Below are 14,742 nucleotides of genomic sequence, written 5' to 3'. Positions count from 1 at the left end.
TGAATCATGTTACTTGGCATGGAATTATTATAATAAATGAATCCTATGTATACATTGCTCAGCACTGTTTCACAGAATAACCAAAGAGGTACTGTGGTATAAAGGAAAGAATCAGGGATTTGCAGCCAAAAGGCCGAGATGTAAGCATGGAAAACCAATGCTAACACTGTGGCTTTGAGTCCCATTAACCATATTAGGTACAGCACCTGACCTCTATTTGCTTCCCATGTTCCATGTGTACAGTGGATTTGACAGTTCTTACTGTCACACTCTTACTGCAGCAGCTGAATGAGACTGCCTGTCCAAGGACTCCAGAGACCAGAAAGTACTGCACAAAGGATGACTACATGGACTGATTTCTGGTTGACTTCCCACCCATCAGACATCTGCCTCTTTCCCTTCATCCACACAGTCTGATCCTTTAGCACATCGGCTACATCTGCAAGGCATGTTGTCAATCCCCCCCAGGTCCCCCACCATCACTCTAGTCTGAAGAACCAGCAGTTGCCATCCAGATCTCCATCTCCCTGCTTCCAGGCTTGTTCTCTCAACATCCTCCAGTCACAAAGCAATGGCTAAATCAAATTGCACCGTTCACTGGTTCCAATGGCCTCCCTTCATCCTAGAGCGATACCTCCCCTCCTGGCCATGGCCTGGAAGGCCTCCATGACCAGTTCCAGTTGAGGGAAACTAACTGAGGACCCCTGCATTACGTGGCTCCTCTTTCTGGAATGTTCCAAGAGACTAAGGACTGCTCACTCTCTCTCACTTCTTGAGTATCACTGCCTCAGAAAGCCTTTCCCAAATACCTTTTAGGAAAGGGGGAGCCCTTGCCCCATCACTCTATACCCCATCATTCTGCTTTCTCCATAGCCCTGAGTTCCAAAATCATACCACTCATTTACTTGTTTACTTTTCCACTAGGACATAAACACCATGGGGATGAGAGCTCGGTCTCATTCTTGTCAACAAACTTACCTGACTTGCATGCAAAAAGGAAGGGCTCGACTAGAAATTTGCTTAATGAGTAATAAGCACATTTTTTAAATCCCCTTCAGTTTATCCGTTCCACAGACAATAACAGAGTGCCCACACATAACTTCAGTACCACTAGTAAAACCCGAATATCTGGAAGGCCTCGAAAGGCTTTATCCCACCTTGGAATTTGAAGTGGACTCCAAGAAACAAAGCCGGTTGCCAAACCCTTCTGCGGCCAAACACAGCTTCTGTTGCTCTTTCTGGATGGTTGTGGTACACTGCAGAACCACCTCGTCATCCTGCAGAGGGGGAGGCAAAGAGAAAAGGGAAGTGAGGTTTGACATGCCTAGACAGTCTAAATCAGACCTAGAAGACTAGGATTTTAGTGCCTCTTAAAAATTAAAAATTTTAGCCCCTATTAAAAATGTATCAACAACTTCTCAAAAAAATTCTACAGAATCGATCCCTAGAGAATTTTTCCTTGTTTAAAAAAAAAAAAAAAAAAAACGCAACTGGATGGAAGGAGGAGAAAGAGGTGATTACCACTCAGGCAGTCAACAGCTTCCTCACTAGCATTACTGATCCGCACACGCAACCCACAGGAGGAGCGATAAACTACAGACTCTCCACATTAGCACTCTCACTCACGGTTTTAATCATCGAAATGACCAAGCAACCATCTGACATCAAGCATCATCAGGACCAGCCCCGTTCCAACAGCAGGCACACACAGCGCTCCAAAACCAGCTCAGGCGGCCAGGTCAAGAACAGAACACCTGGGTTCACAGTGACCTGAAAAGTCATCTCGGCTCATCCACACATTGGCCCCTTGTCCACATTTGAAATGAGCCTCGGTTGCTTAAAAATGTGCCGAGAGGGTCTCCCAGTTCAGTCCTGTGAAATCCCCACTGGTTCCCAATGAACTATGCAGTGGTACGGGATGAGTTACACAAGGGAAGAGATGATAAATGGGACAACTCCGTGTAGGCAGCATGAGGACTGCAAGAAGCATGACCTTGAGACTCAGCAACAGCCGGACCGGCCATCCGGGCTCTGCCATCTGCAGGTCAAAGACCCTAGACCAAGCACTGAATCTCTAAGATGACGAGATAAAGGAGTCACACAGGGACGGATACGCAGAAGATGCTAAACAGACAATTAATTGGGAGCTATCATGGTCCTTTTTAAACAAAATATCTGGGGTACCTGCGTGGCTCAGTGGGTTAAGCCTCTGCCTTCGGCTCAGGTTGTGATCTCAGGGTCCTGGGATCAAGACCTGCATCGGTCTTCCTGCTCAGCGGGGAGCCTGCTTCCCCTCTCTCTCTGCCTATTTGTGATCTCTGTCAAATAAGTAAATAAAATCTTTTTTAAAGAAGTAAAAATAAATAAATAACAAAAAATCTCACTTTAACAAGTCAAGTCACAACTGCCTGAAAAGTCTAACCACTTGTATTTTGACATCTCAGATGCAAAAGAATTGGGACACTTAACAAAGGAGTCAAAGAACAAATATATTCATTGACCCTTTTCATTAGAATGGGAGAGAAAAGGGACCAAGAAGTCTATCCTAGAAGACCCCCATTATGGAAGAACGGCAGAGCGGGGGTGATGAGATGTGGTAAAAATTCAAAAGCAGAGAGGCTCCTGGGTGGCTCAGTTGGTTATGCGTCTGCCTTGGGTTCAGGTCATGATCTCAGGGTCCTGGGATCAAGCCCCGCATCAGGCTCTCTGTTCAGCAGGGAGCCTGCTTCTCCCTCTTCCCACTGCTCCTGCTCTCTCACTCTTTCTCACGCTCTCTTGCAAATAAAATAAAAATAAGTAAGTAAAATCTTACAGAGGGCGCCTGGATGGCTCAGTTGGTTAAGCGACTGCCTTTAGCTCGGGTCATGATCCCGGAGTCCTGGGATCGAATCCCACATCGGGCTCCCTGTCCAAGGGGAATCTGCATCTCCCTGACCTTCTCACCTCTCATGCTCTCTCTCATGCGCCCTCTCACTGCCTCTTTCTCAAATAAATAAATAAAATCTTAAAAAAAAAATCTTACAGAAAATTCAAAAGCTGAAAACAAGCCTTTCAGGTTAACCCAAAGAATATGCTGTCTCCAGTGGAAAAGTACAACTCCAGTCTGCATTTAAAACCTTTATCATGCTATGTACTTGCTTTATTTCCTATATGGTGCAGCAATACCTAATAGCTGGCTTACAGCACCAGTCACAGGCAAAGTCCAATCTCTTAATAATCACCTCCCCACTCTCCCTCCAGGTGCTCATTAATTTCCAGTGAACACTCAACTGCTACATTTAAGAAGTCATCCGCTTAAAAAAAAAAAGCATTACTTTCATGTAACGAGTATATATGAATATTAATTCATGCTCAGCATGGCTATAATAAAAATAATGAAGGGTTTTTGTTGCTTATATAATCTGCAACATCAAAGATATTGTTTTCCAAATACGCAGCCTAATAACCAAGAACCGGATTGTGCTGATGTGCTCCATGGCTTACCAAATCCCCCCAGTCTCTTACTACCTTGTCTCATTCCCCCTCTGGAACTAACTCGAGCATGCAAACTGCACTCTTGGGTAAGATGGGCTCCCCTGGATGTTGGAGACCATCTAAATTCCATTTAGTAAATAATTACTTTCATGCACTCATTAAAGATAGTCTGGGAATGAGAATTAAGAGAAAATAAAAAGATAAAGGACAGGCGACAACAGTACTACAGAGGAAACCCCCAAGAGAAGACGGGGCACGTCGTATTGGCCAAGAAGCACAGTGTGTATTGGTCCTGGCATTAACGGATTTACTCTTCCCCACATCCCGTGATGTAGAGATTATCCACACTCATACAGATGAGGACAAGGAGACTCAAGGTAACTTGATGCTCACAGAGCCAGCTGATTATACATATCTCCAGGCACTAATCATTCAACCTAATTTATCTGAATCTAAGAGTCCTTGGCCCCACGATGCTTCTAGATGGCTCAGCTGATTTTTTTTTTTTTTACTACGTTTATTGGCTAGAAAAGTACTTCTCAGTCTTTAATATGGATCCTATCACCTGTGGGAAATGCTGATTCTGTTTCTGTTGGGCTTGCGTGGGGCTGATCCTGGATTTTGAACCAGTGATCTGAGAAGCTAGGATCCCCAGTGGGTCCCAGAAAGGGGAGAGATGCCAGGAGACATGTCAGTAGTCTCTTGTAAGAGCTTGGAGGCAATCAGTAGTAGCTGTGCATTAAAATAAGTCCATATACTTTGGACAGAACCAGAAAGAAGAGCACACTTGCAGATGGTCCTTGATATGTGGTCCATCCCAACCATATTAGGGAAGGGAACTGATATAAGTAACACACTGAACTACCCTACTAGGTTTATAAAACCAACTCACTTGTGCAAAGTGTCGCTTCAATCTAGCGCGTCAACACTGTGTGATGGAGTGCCTGGCCACGAAGCAACATTAAGTTCAAGAGCACTCTGCCCCACCACCAAGGAGAGGGGCTCTAACTACAACGTGCAATATCATGATTCCACTTTGAATGACAGCACCGAGCCTGATGCACTTATCACGCTTTTTCCAGTTTACCTGGGAGCTGTTGTGATTGTATATTCCAGAGCAGAGGGTTCCTTTCTGACAGAAAGTAAAATATGCTGAGCATTGGATGGACCAAACACCAGTTCATAAATACCTGCCGGTTCCCTTTAATTAACTCATCAATCATCTCGAAGCACCATTTTTCTCCAGAACCATGCTGGCTCGAGAGCCTACTGGCTATGCATTGGAGAAGTCGTGATGAGCAGCTTTTTGATTTATTATAACCCATGTGCAGTAAATCTGGTTTTTGCCAACATATACATGTGTGCATATGGATACAGGTGCGCACACACACACACACACACACACGAAATCTCTTTTCTATTCCAAGAGCAAAGACTAATACGCACAGCCTCATCCTGTTGGGACTCCAGAGAGTTAATTCTGTTAAGGTAACAGAACAATAAAGGCTATATACACTGTGTCTCTTGGGTCATAAAGCTTCTGAATTAGTCTCTGCCACCTTGCCTGAGGTCCAGGCTCCTCTCATTTCCCATCTTCACATTTTAATTGTGCCTGCTGTTGGTGCACCTGAGTGCCAAAATGCACACAATGGCCCTCACTTTTCCAGACTTAGCCCGTAAAAAGTATAAAATCTTCCTTAAATATTTACCTTTCAGTATTCTTGTTTTTTTTGAGTCCATGTCTTAGGTCTATTATCTAGGGTGACAAATTTTGATTCAACTCAAGAAATCATATTCCATAGCCAAAATGCTACAAAAGTCTATTCTGCCTACATTCTATTATTTCATTATTTTTTTAAATTTCAAAGTCTGTTCATTAACTGGGAATGACTAGCATAATAAGATACCAGAACTTTCCTCGAAACGCTGGAACTTATACCATTGTCCATTTCATATAAAACAAACTGGAAGAAATGGAAGTACTTGATTTTTTTGTTGTTGTTGTTGTTTTGTTTTTGTTTTTTGTTTTTTTTTTTACAAATTTTGAATGAAATTAATTGTGAAAAAATATTCTAGGAGAAACTTTATGAACTTTGTGAAAATAAATAGTACTTCAGAGAGAATGCTCTCTGGCTTACAATTCCCCAAAGTCCTGTGAATCCTATGCCAAATCCATCAACTTCTCATCATACCATTTACCGTCACCTCTTGGTTATTAACTTCAAACCCCACTGAATAGTTTTCCACACTGCAAATTCCCTTCCCGTGGTGCTTCACCTCAAGGTCACCCAATCAACCTGACCATAATGTTTCCTAACTTGAAATCTTTTAATGGCTTTCCATTACTCAGAGGGGAAAGACCAAAAAACTCCTCTAGTCGACAAGACCCACTCTGCATTGACAGTATCAGCCCAACATTTCCTCCAACCAACCTTCCTTCATTCCTCTGCTCCTACCGGAGTTTGCACATACTTTAAACCCTTTCTCCCTGCTCTAGCTAAAGACATATTCATCTTTCAAATCTTAACTCAAGCATCCATTCCTGAGGTGGGCCTTCCATGACCCACAAGGCTTTTTCAGTTCCTTTGTTTTGAGCTCCTATACCACTATATTCTTTCACTTTACATAACTTACTACATAATGATATTATTGAATTACAGCACTTAACACTGCACTGGGCAAATGTAACATACTCAGTAAATGATTACCTTAATCCACCTTTGGATTGCTCATAAATGTGCTTCCATACTGACAAAATTGACTTGCTCTTTACAAAGACCCTACCTTTCCAATTAAAGTTAGCATGGTATGATCCCATTAAGTGATTTTTCTGGTCATATTCAGCCAGGAAATAGGGCAGCATTTGAGGACAATTGCTGATCTTATTATATTTGTGACAAATTTTTTTTTAAGATTTTATGTATTTATTTGACAGAGAGAGATCACAAGTAGGCAGAGAGGCAGGCAGAGAGAGTGAGAGAGGGAAGCAGGCTCCCCGCCGAGCAGAGAGCCCGATGTGGGACTCGATCCCAGGACCCTGAGATCATGACCTGAGCCGAAGGCAGCGGCTTAAACCACTGAGCCACCCAGGCGCCCCTTTGTGACAAATTTTAATGAATTGTAAGCACCTGTAGCATCAATGTAAAACCCAATGAGATTACTGGGGGAGGGGGGAATTAGTCCAGTCCCTCATTTCCCCATAAACATAATAAAACTTTGGTTACAACTCTTTCCATATGCCATCTAAGCAAATCAAACATATCGTCCTCTTGGTAAGTCAAGAAATGTTCTTCGTAACTCGGGTCATTAGGAAGTCCCTCAAATCACACCAGGGACTCTTCTTAGACCCTTATGATGATTGTCTTTTGAAATGTTTATCCACGTCTATACCTTCCAGAACTTGTCTTCTCCCTTGGTTAGGTAATAATTTTTCCACAAAACTGACTCCAATTTAAAAAGCTCACTATATGTATTGCATCCTATGGCTGTTGGTGAAGCGGGTTGGATTGAATTCTAAGGAAACCAGGGGTCCACTGAAAATAACTGTTTTGGGGATGCCTGTGTGGCTCAGTCGGTTAAGTGTCCAACTTTTGGTTTTGATTCAGGTCGTCACTCATGGTCATGGGATTGAGTCCCTCCTCTGCACTAAACATGGAGCCTGCTTGGGATTCTTTCTCTTGTTCTCATCTCTCTCTCTGCCCCTCCCCATCCCATGCATACACAAGCATACACATCACTCTAAAAAGAAAAAGAGAAAAGTGCTTCAGTTAAAACCCAAGGCAATCACATCACCCAACTCAGATATAGCAAATGCTCCATAAATATATGCTGGATGGAATTCCCTTTGTTAAATGCTCTTGTACTCTTCCTGTGACCTGACAATGCTTTAGAACAGAGATTAATGCTGCATTCCAGGCAATTCTGTGATGAGTAAATAAGACATGATTTCTAAAACAAATGCTGCCAAGTCTGCTGGAATAGTACATGGGAAATAATTATCAAACAACAGCAGTAGCTTCTTTCAGACATTCACTTATCATTTAATAAATATTTACTGAGGATCTAGTATGTAATAGAATATATCCCAAGCACTTGAGATAAATCACTTTATAGATCAAAGATCCCTGAATCCATTATGCCTACATTCTGGTAGGGGAAGAGGGACAATAAACAAAAACACAATAGATCTGTAAATTACATTAAAGTTCTGTGAAAAAAAAATGGAACAGTGGGAGAGGCATCAAGAGTGTTGCTGCGGTAGGAAGGTTGAAATTATAAATAGAACGGTCACGCCTCATTGAGGGGATGAGTTCCAAGCAAGACTTGAAACAGGGAAGGAGAACAGACACTGCAGGTTGAGGAATGGCCAAAGAAAGTCCCTAAGGCAGGAAGGCATCCAGCAGGGTCAAGGAAACTGAGGATGTTCTTGTGGCTGGAACAGAGCAGTCAGAGGGAAGAGGGTGGAAGCTAATGGGTGGGGCCAGACCATGAAAGGCCTTGAGCCCAGAGTCAGATCTTTAGCTTCTGCTGAGGAAATGGGGGGCCACTGGGTGCTGTACTAAATCCAGGGAGACAAGGAGGCAGCACAGGGACCTGAAGTAGGTGACGTCAGCCATTCAGGGGAGAGAAGATGATTCAGACGAGGGTGTAGCATTGGAGGTGGACTGAAGTGAGCCAATTCCAGACACATGCTGCATTTATCAAGTGCCTCCTATATTCCAGGAACTGTGGTAAGTGGCCACAAATTTGTCTCCTTTACATCATCATCGCATCTGGCTTTTCTGGCAAATGGCCCAATAAAATGTTATCTCTATTATGTGTTTTTCTTACAGCAAACATGTGGTTATCAGAGCAAATGAGTTAACACAATTTAAAAAAAAAAAAAGCCCCTATTTTTGGCCTTGCACTGAATTTATATTCATTCATTTTAAAAAATACAGACTATCCTCAGTGTGCTCATTAGCACAACCGTAAAAATGACTGTGCCAAGCAATGTTCGGAAATATTGTTTATGACAGTTCTATGATCCTTAGAAAATTTTTGTCCAAACGTTAAAAACTCTATCAGTTATGAAAGTACCAAAAATGGGGAAAAAGTCAAATATTTAGTCTCCTATAACCTAAACATTAAGAACACAGAGATTAAGGTGTTTTGTTCTTTGTAAAACCCTTATCCAGAGCAGTCTGAGCGGGGCCTGCCTTATCCTTCTCATTATATAACTCTCCTTCTGGAAGGAGCATCTCCTCAGCGTCTTGGCAAATGGTCTTATACCTACATTTGGATCACTCTCCAGCATTTTCAGAGTTTAATGTGAATTTCTTAACCGGTATCACTTCCTCTGGGACTTCTCCAACCTCTTTGTCACAACCATGTTCCTCATTTATGTCAACAAGGTCGCCTTCACCCGGGCCCTCTGGCTGCACGTCTATGATTTCTCAAGGGGCAAACTTGTCCATACTCCCACTCCCACTGCCTCTACGAATCCACTAATGTTCCATCAGAATTTCATTTCCAGCATTCCTACTTTTTCTCTACTGCACTTTCATCTTTGTTGGCCAATCCCACTTACCCATGCTTGGGAAATGCCCGAAGCCTGGATCACAGGGAGATGAGGAGATAATTAATGCAACTGCACAGGTGTGGTCTGTGTGGGACACGAAAACCAGAGGTGCAGTGACCAATCACCATAGACTCTGAAAGCAGCACTCTGCTGGGTCACTGATCACGATATCCATGTGGTATGTATTTGACTGTGATTCATAAACTAAAGAGCTAGCAGGGAAATCTGTGCTTCATGCGGTTCCTCGCAGTTAATATATCTTGGGAAATGAAATATGAACCGTGATGTTGGGGTGCTGATGCCAATTAATCAAACCCGCCAACTGAAATTATGCCAATGATAAGCATGCAAATTGCAGGTCATCACCTATGTTTACTGAGACCCTACTACAGACACAACAATTTGAACATAGTATATTAAGGTAGAAGTAGCAGGAGTTGCTGACAAATTATATAAAAAAAAAAATCCAGACAGCTACTATTTCAGAAATGGTTGTACAACTGGACCAAAATAAAATTGTCACACTAGAGAGAAACCCTATAAATAAAATGAAGGCAGAATAGCCTCCAACTAAGGATTTAACCTTTATGCCCACCCGGAAACTCAGACAGGGAGATACTCTATGACTATATTCTTGGTATAAAAGCCTTCAGTCCTCATTCAGCCCTAAAAAGTACATTTTTAAATTCACACCAGTAAAAATACATTGAAATGTCTGTGGCACAGCCTGTAATGCATACTCTGTCCCTAGATAACATCAGAGACTTCGCAGTAGAGAGAAATCCTATAAATGCAATGAATACAGAAGAGCGCTAGGCCTCAGCACACCCCTATAGAGACACCAGAGAACTACACAGGGGGAAAGACTCTATGAATACAAAGATTATGGGGAAGACATCAGCCAGAGGGCTAACACTTATTCACACTAAAAAATTCGTACAACAGAGAAACTCTGTGCTTTCAGTCAGCGTGGAAAGGCCTTCACTGATAAATGAAAAACATAAGCAAATTTGCACGAGAGAAGGTCCATCACCGTCATCACTGTAGCGGGGTTTGGGGTGAGCTCCAGCTCCCACATGTAAAAGAAAGGTGCAAAAAGTCATCATCTTTAAGAAAGAAGGCAAGGGGACGTTTACCTGGAGGTATAACTCTCTGGGAGGATTCCAGAGAATTTCTGCTCTGAAAACAAATCAGTGAAGAAAGCACCCGAAATCCTCTACTCATAGAGCAACACCTATAAGACAGATACGGACTCGAAATGCACAACACACTCTCAGCTCCAGGAATGAAGAGCTCTCCTCCATGATCACTCAATTCCTTAATCAACATTAAAGACTTCACCTGAGGAGGCACTTATCCAGTCAAGTCAAGCTTCAGTTGGAGCTTCCAACAGAAAACTCACGCTGGGAAGACACTATCTGAAGAACCCAATGCTAGCAATGACTGTCGAATGACCTCCGACTGAAGAGATGTAAGATAAAGAGATAATGCTGTGAGAAACGGTGAGTGCAGAATTTGGTAAGCAGTTGTAATAAAATTATAGTGATACCAGTTAAACAGTATTCATTAATTAAAAACATGCTCCTCAATAAATTTGTACTTGTGAATATGAATGCAGTAAAAATTGTTGAAAATCTAATATGTTGCTATTTCTCTGGCCATAACCATGAAAATACGCTGAGTGAGAATGGGCCCTTTTCTCCATTAATAGTCCTTCCCTGAAGATCAGTTAGATGGCTCCTTCCATTTATGCAGCACTAAACATGATTATAAATACTTAGGTTAATCAGAAAATAACTCAATGCAACTAAAAAATGGAGAATACAAAATAGCATATCTTTACTATAGAGTGTTAAGTATGTATTAACATAAGAGTGAAGAAAATCCCAAATTCATAATTTATTAAAAATAAATAAAATTGGATTCCTATATCCTATCATACCAAAAAAATAATTCTAAGAATTAAAGATTTGGGGACTGGGTGGCTCAGCTGGCTAAGCATCTACCTTCGGCTCAGGTCATGATCTCAGTGTCCTGGGATCAAGCCCAGTGTCAGGCTCCATGGGCTCATTTGAGAACTGTGCTTCTTCCTCTACTCTCCTCCCTGCTCATCCTCTTTCTCTAATAAATAAAAATTAAAATAAAAAAAAAGAATTAAAGATTTAACTGCAAAGGCAATCTTTTTGACTTTTAGAAGAAAATACAGGTTAAATATTGGTATAAGTTTGTAATAAAATAAAAGCAAGACATAAAGAACACAAAAGAGATTGAGAAATTCAACTTTACTAAAATTAAGAACTAGTAGTCAATAAAAGGCACCATGAAGTAAAACAATAAATCAAAATATATGGGAAGAGATTTGAAATTCTTCTAAAAACAAAAACATACATGAAGGATATATAGAGTCATTGAGGAAAAAAAAACAAAAATAGGCAAAAGCATCAACAGCATTTCGGCAGAAAATGAAATACAAATGGTAAATAGTAAGAAAAGAAGTTCAGTCTCATTAGTAATTAGAAAAATACAGACTAACAGGGAAATAAAATCCATTCTATATTCTCCAGACTGTGGGGGGGGGGGGGTCTGACAATACCAAGTGTTGGCACCAATGTGGAAAAATGTGAACTCTTATACATGTCTGATGGGAGAATAAATGGTTACAAACCATGTTAGGAAACAATTTGGCATCAAACTTGAAAACGCATGTTTCCATTCCTAAATAAATTCATTCCCCAGAGAGAAATCTTGTTTGTTTGTATGAGAAAGCATGTGTACTGATGTTCCTAACGGCACCAAAATCATGAAGGAGAAATGCAGCTATCAACTTCGACAGCAGCGGCAAGAAGAGTGACAGAGTCAGCCCTAAGACTGGAAACCAAGGAATGGGTTGAGGTGAGCATTCTGGAAGGGAGGTCATGAATAGTCCACGTGTGCCGGAAGAACTCTCTTTTGTGGCTTCCTATCATGTGATTTGGGGGCAGACAGCAATCTCAAGGGTCCAGCCTGAGCTGGACATCAGTAGAATGGTCACAAGTCTTGGAAAAAGAGAGAAACCGGGACATGGAAGTCTAGAGGCACACTAGATTCCACAGGCGACTAGTTCGGGACTCCTGGCCAAAAGACATATGCTTTGCAATAAAACCAAAGGCACTGAAGCAAAACTGAAGACTCCTAATCTCTCTCTCTCTCTCTCTCTCTCTCTCTCACACACACACACACACACACACACCCACACACACACAAACCAGAGAGAGAACCGGAGGGTATGTCAAAGCCCACTGAAGCATGGGCTGCACCAATGAATCAACCCTGCAGAAGCCTGGGGGGAAAAAATCCATTTTCCTCCTGAGTAGTATTATTCTTCACAGGGCTAGGATCCCACTTACACTACAGTGTGACCACTCAGTCCTCAGCTCCTCACCAGTAAATGAACGGACTATCCTTCCAGGTCCCTTCCAGGACCTGCATTTTATGGTTCTGTGGGAAAGACAAAAGGAGGAGGATGGAATTCCCTTCTGGTAGAAATTCAAAGATCGCAATTACCTTTCACACTTCTACTCTGTAAACTATCTCTAGTTTCCTTCTTTTTTTTAATTTCCCCTCTTTTTTTGGTAGAGGCAACTAAAGGATATCTCATTAACATCCCTGACTATTCATGCTATGTATGTGGTTTTATGCAAGAGGATAGTAGCACTTTTTTTTTTTTTAATCTCTTTTCCCCAATACAGCAGTAATCTGGGGCTCAGTGCTATGGATAATCAGGCTGAAATACATACACAAAATGGCATATGCGAGCTGATGAGCCGTGAGGACAACATTAGCATGTGCCTGGGTAATGTCAGCTGAAGGGGAGCTGGACAGAAACGCCTAAATATCAGAGACAATCAAGACATAAGACCTGTTCTTAATTTCCAAGTTATAAGTGGCAGCTATCCAAACATAAGGCACAAGGCAGAATGTTTCCTCTGAATCTATAAACATTTCATCAGTGCCTTTCTAGTCCCACTCTGGTAGAAATAAACACTTCCATTAGAGGGGAGCTTCACCTTTTTCATCTTGATACACTGTATTGGGAAATCCATCCGCAAGCAGTAAATTTAACACACTTAAAGTCTCTCGGGAAAGCTTTGGGTTCCCTAGGATCTGCACTGTTCTGACCAATGGAGCTAGAGTCCCACCCTGCTGTCCTCCTCATGGGCCAGCAGCAAGCTCTACTGATGGGGAATTTTAGCTTCCTACCAACTAAGACTTGACAAGAAACAAAAGCTGGAATCATCTACAGAGGTCCTGAACGTCTTTCTTAAATGCTGCAGAAACCAACAAAGACATCAAACAAGGTATAGAGAAGCCTTTATCTTATGAAGAGTCACAGATAATGATCCCATTTTTAAATTTTTTTAAGATTTTATTTATTTATTTGACAGACAGAGATCACAAGTAGGCAGAGAGGCAGGCAGGGAGAGAGAGGAGGAAGCAGGCTCCCTGCTGAGCAGAGAGCCTGATATGGGGCTACATCCCAGGACCCTGGGATCATGTCCTGAGCCAAAGGCAGAGGCTTTAACCCACTGAGCCACCCAGGTGCCCCAGTGATCCCATTTTAATAGGGCTATATTCCTCTTGGAATTTGGCATACCCAAATGTCAATCTTCCTTAAATTCCCCCCAATTTTGCCATGCCCCAACATTCCTTATCTCCATAAGCAGAACTGTCAATCAATGTAATTAAAACCGGACACCTTTAGGTGCCTGGGTGGCTCAGTTGATGAAACGTCTGAGTCTTGACTTTGGTTCAGGTCATGATCTCAGGGTCCTAGGATCGAGCTCCACATTGGTCTCCAGTCTTAGCACGGAGTCTGCTTGGGATTCTCTCTTTCTCCCTCTGCCCTTCTCCTGCTCACACTCTCTAAAATAAATAAAATCTTTAAAAAAAAAAAAAGACACCTAACTTCCTGCTTCTATTGCCTGCATTCCTTTCACCAGCTCTCCCACCATCCCAGGCTTCGTGCATGTCAACTCATTCTCATGGTCTATCGGACCCCACATGCTCTCTTTTCTCCAGTTCTACAGCTATCTCTCCAGTCCTTCCCCAGGTCGCTCATTACAATCCAGCCATACACATCTTCTGTCTATTCCTCAAACGTGGAAAGCCCTTTTCTGCCTTGCTTGCCTTTCCCTTTGCAGAAGTGCTCTTCCTCTGGCCCTCTGCCAAGCCTGCTCCTTCCCATTACTGACAGCTTACCATATAGTCCTCTCTGTTGCTTACCACTCTACCCCAGTCTCATCACTCTCGCTCCCTCATACCATGGGTCCTGCTTGGCAACTGTCTTCTTTACTTAACTGCTTTCTTGCTCATCCTTTCTCCCCTAAAATTACATACATGCCATGAACAAAGGGCTCTTGCCTACCTTGTTTATACTGATACCTAGTGCCCAGCACACAGGAGACATTCATAAAGGATATCTGGAAAATAAACGAATGAAGGGATTCTTTCTGTGCCTATACAGGGGAAAGGAACTGCCGTTTATTATTTGCTAGAACTACCTCCTCCAAATACCAGGAACAGCTAACCACCATGAGACACCTATGTCCCAAGTACTGTGCATTTCCTCCGTGACACACTGAGGGAAGTCCTAGGTCAGTTCTACTTAGCAACTTCTATCATCACAGAGCACAACATCTGGCCCAGAACACCATCACTGGGTGAGTAAA

The 14,742-nt window shown here is 42.3% G+C and overlaps 1 protein-coding gene across 12 annotated transcripts in view; it reads right to left on the bottom strand.

The window, feature by feature from the left end:
• Nucleotides 1-14,742, bottom strand: part of RYR2 (ryanodine receptor 2) — a 749,188-nt gene that overhangs the window by 547,501 nt on the left and 186,945 nt on the right. For all 12 annotated transcript variants that reach the window (XM_046026812.1, XM_046026816.1, XM_046026818.1 and 9 more), the window contains exon 2: nucleotides 1,158-1,277. In XM_046026812.1, coding sequence (XP_045882768.1) covers nucleotides 1,158-1,277 — 120 coding nt within the window. The remainder of the gene's footprint in view (nucleotides 1-1,157; nucleotides 1,278-14,742) is intronic.

The sequence above is a fragment of the Meles meles genome, chromosome 13, assembly GCF_922984935.1.
Source record: "Meles meles chromosome 13, mMelMel3.1 paternal haplotype, whole genome shotgun sequence".
Taxonomy (NCBI): Eukaryota; Metazoa; Chordata; class Mammalia; order Carnivora; family Mustelidae; genus Meles; species Meles meles.
Note: the sequence above shows the minus strand (reverse complement) of the source record. Positions and strands in the feature narration are given on the sequence as shown.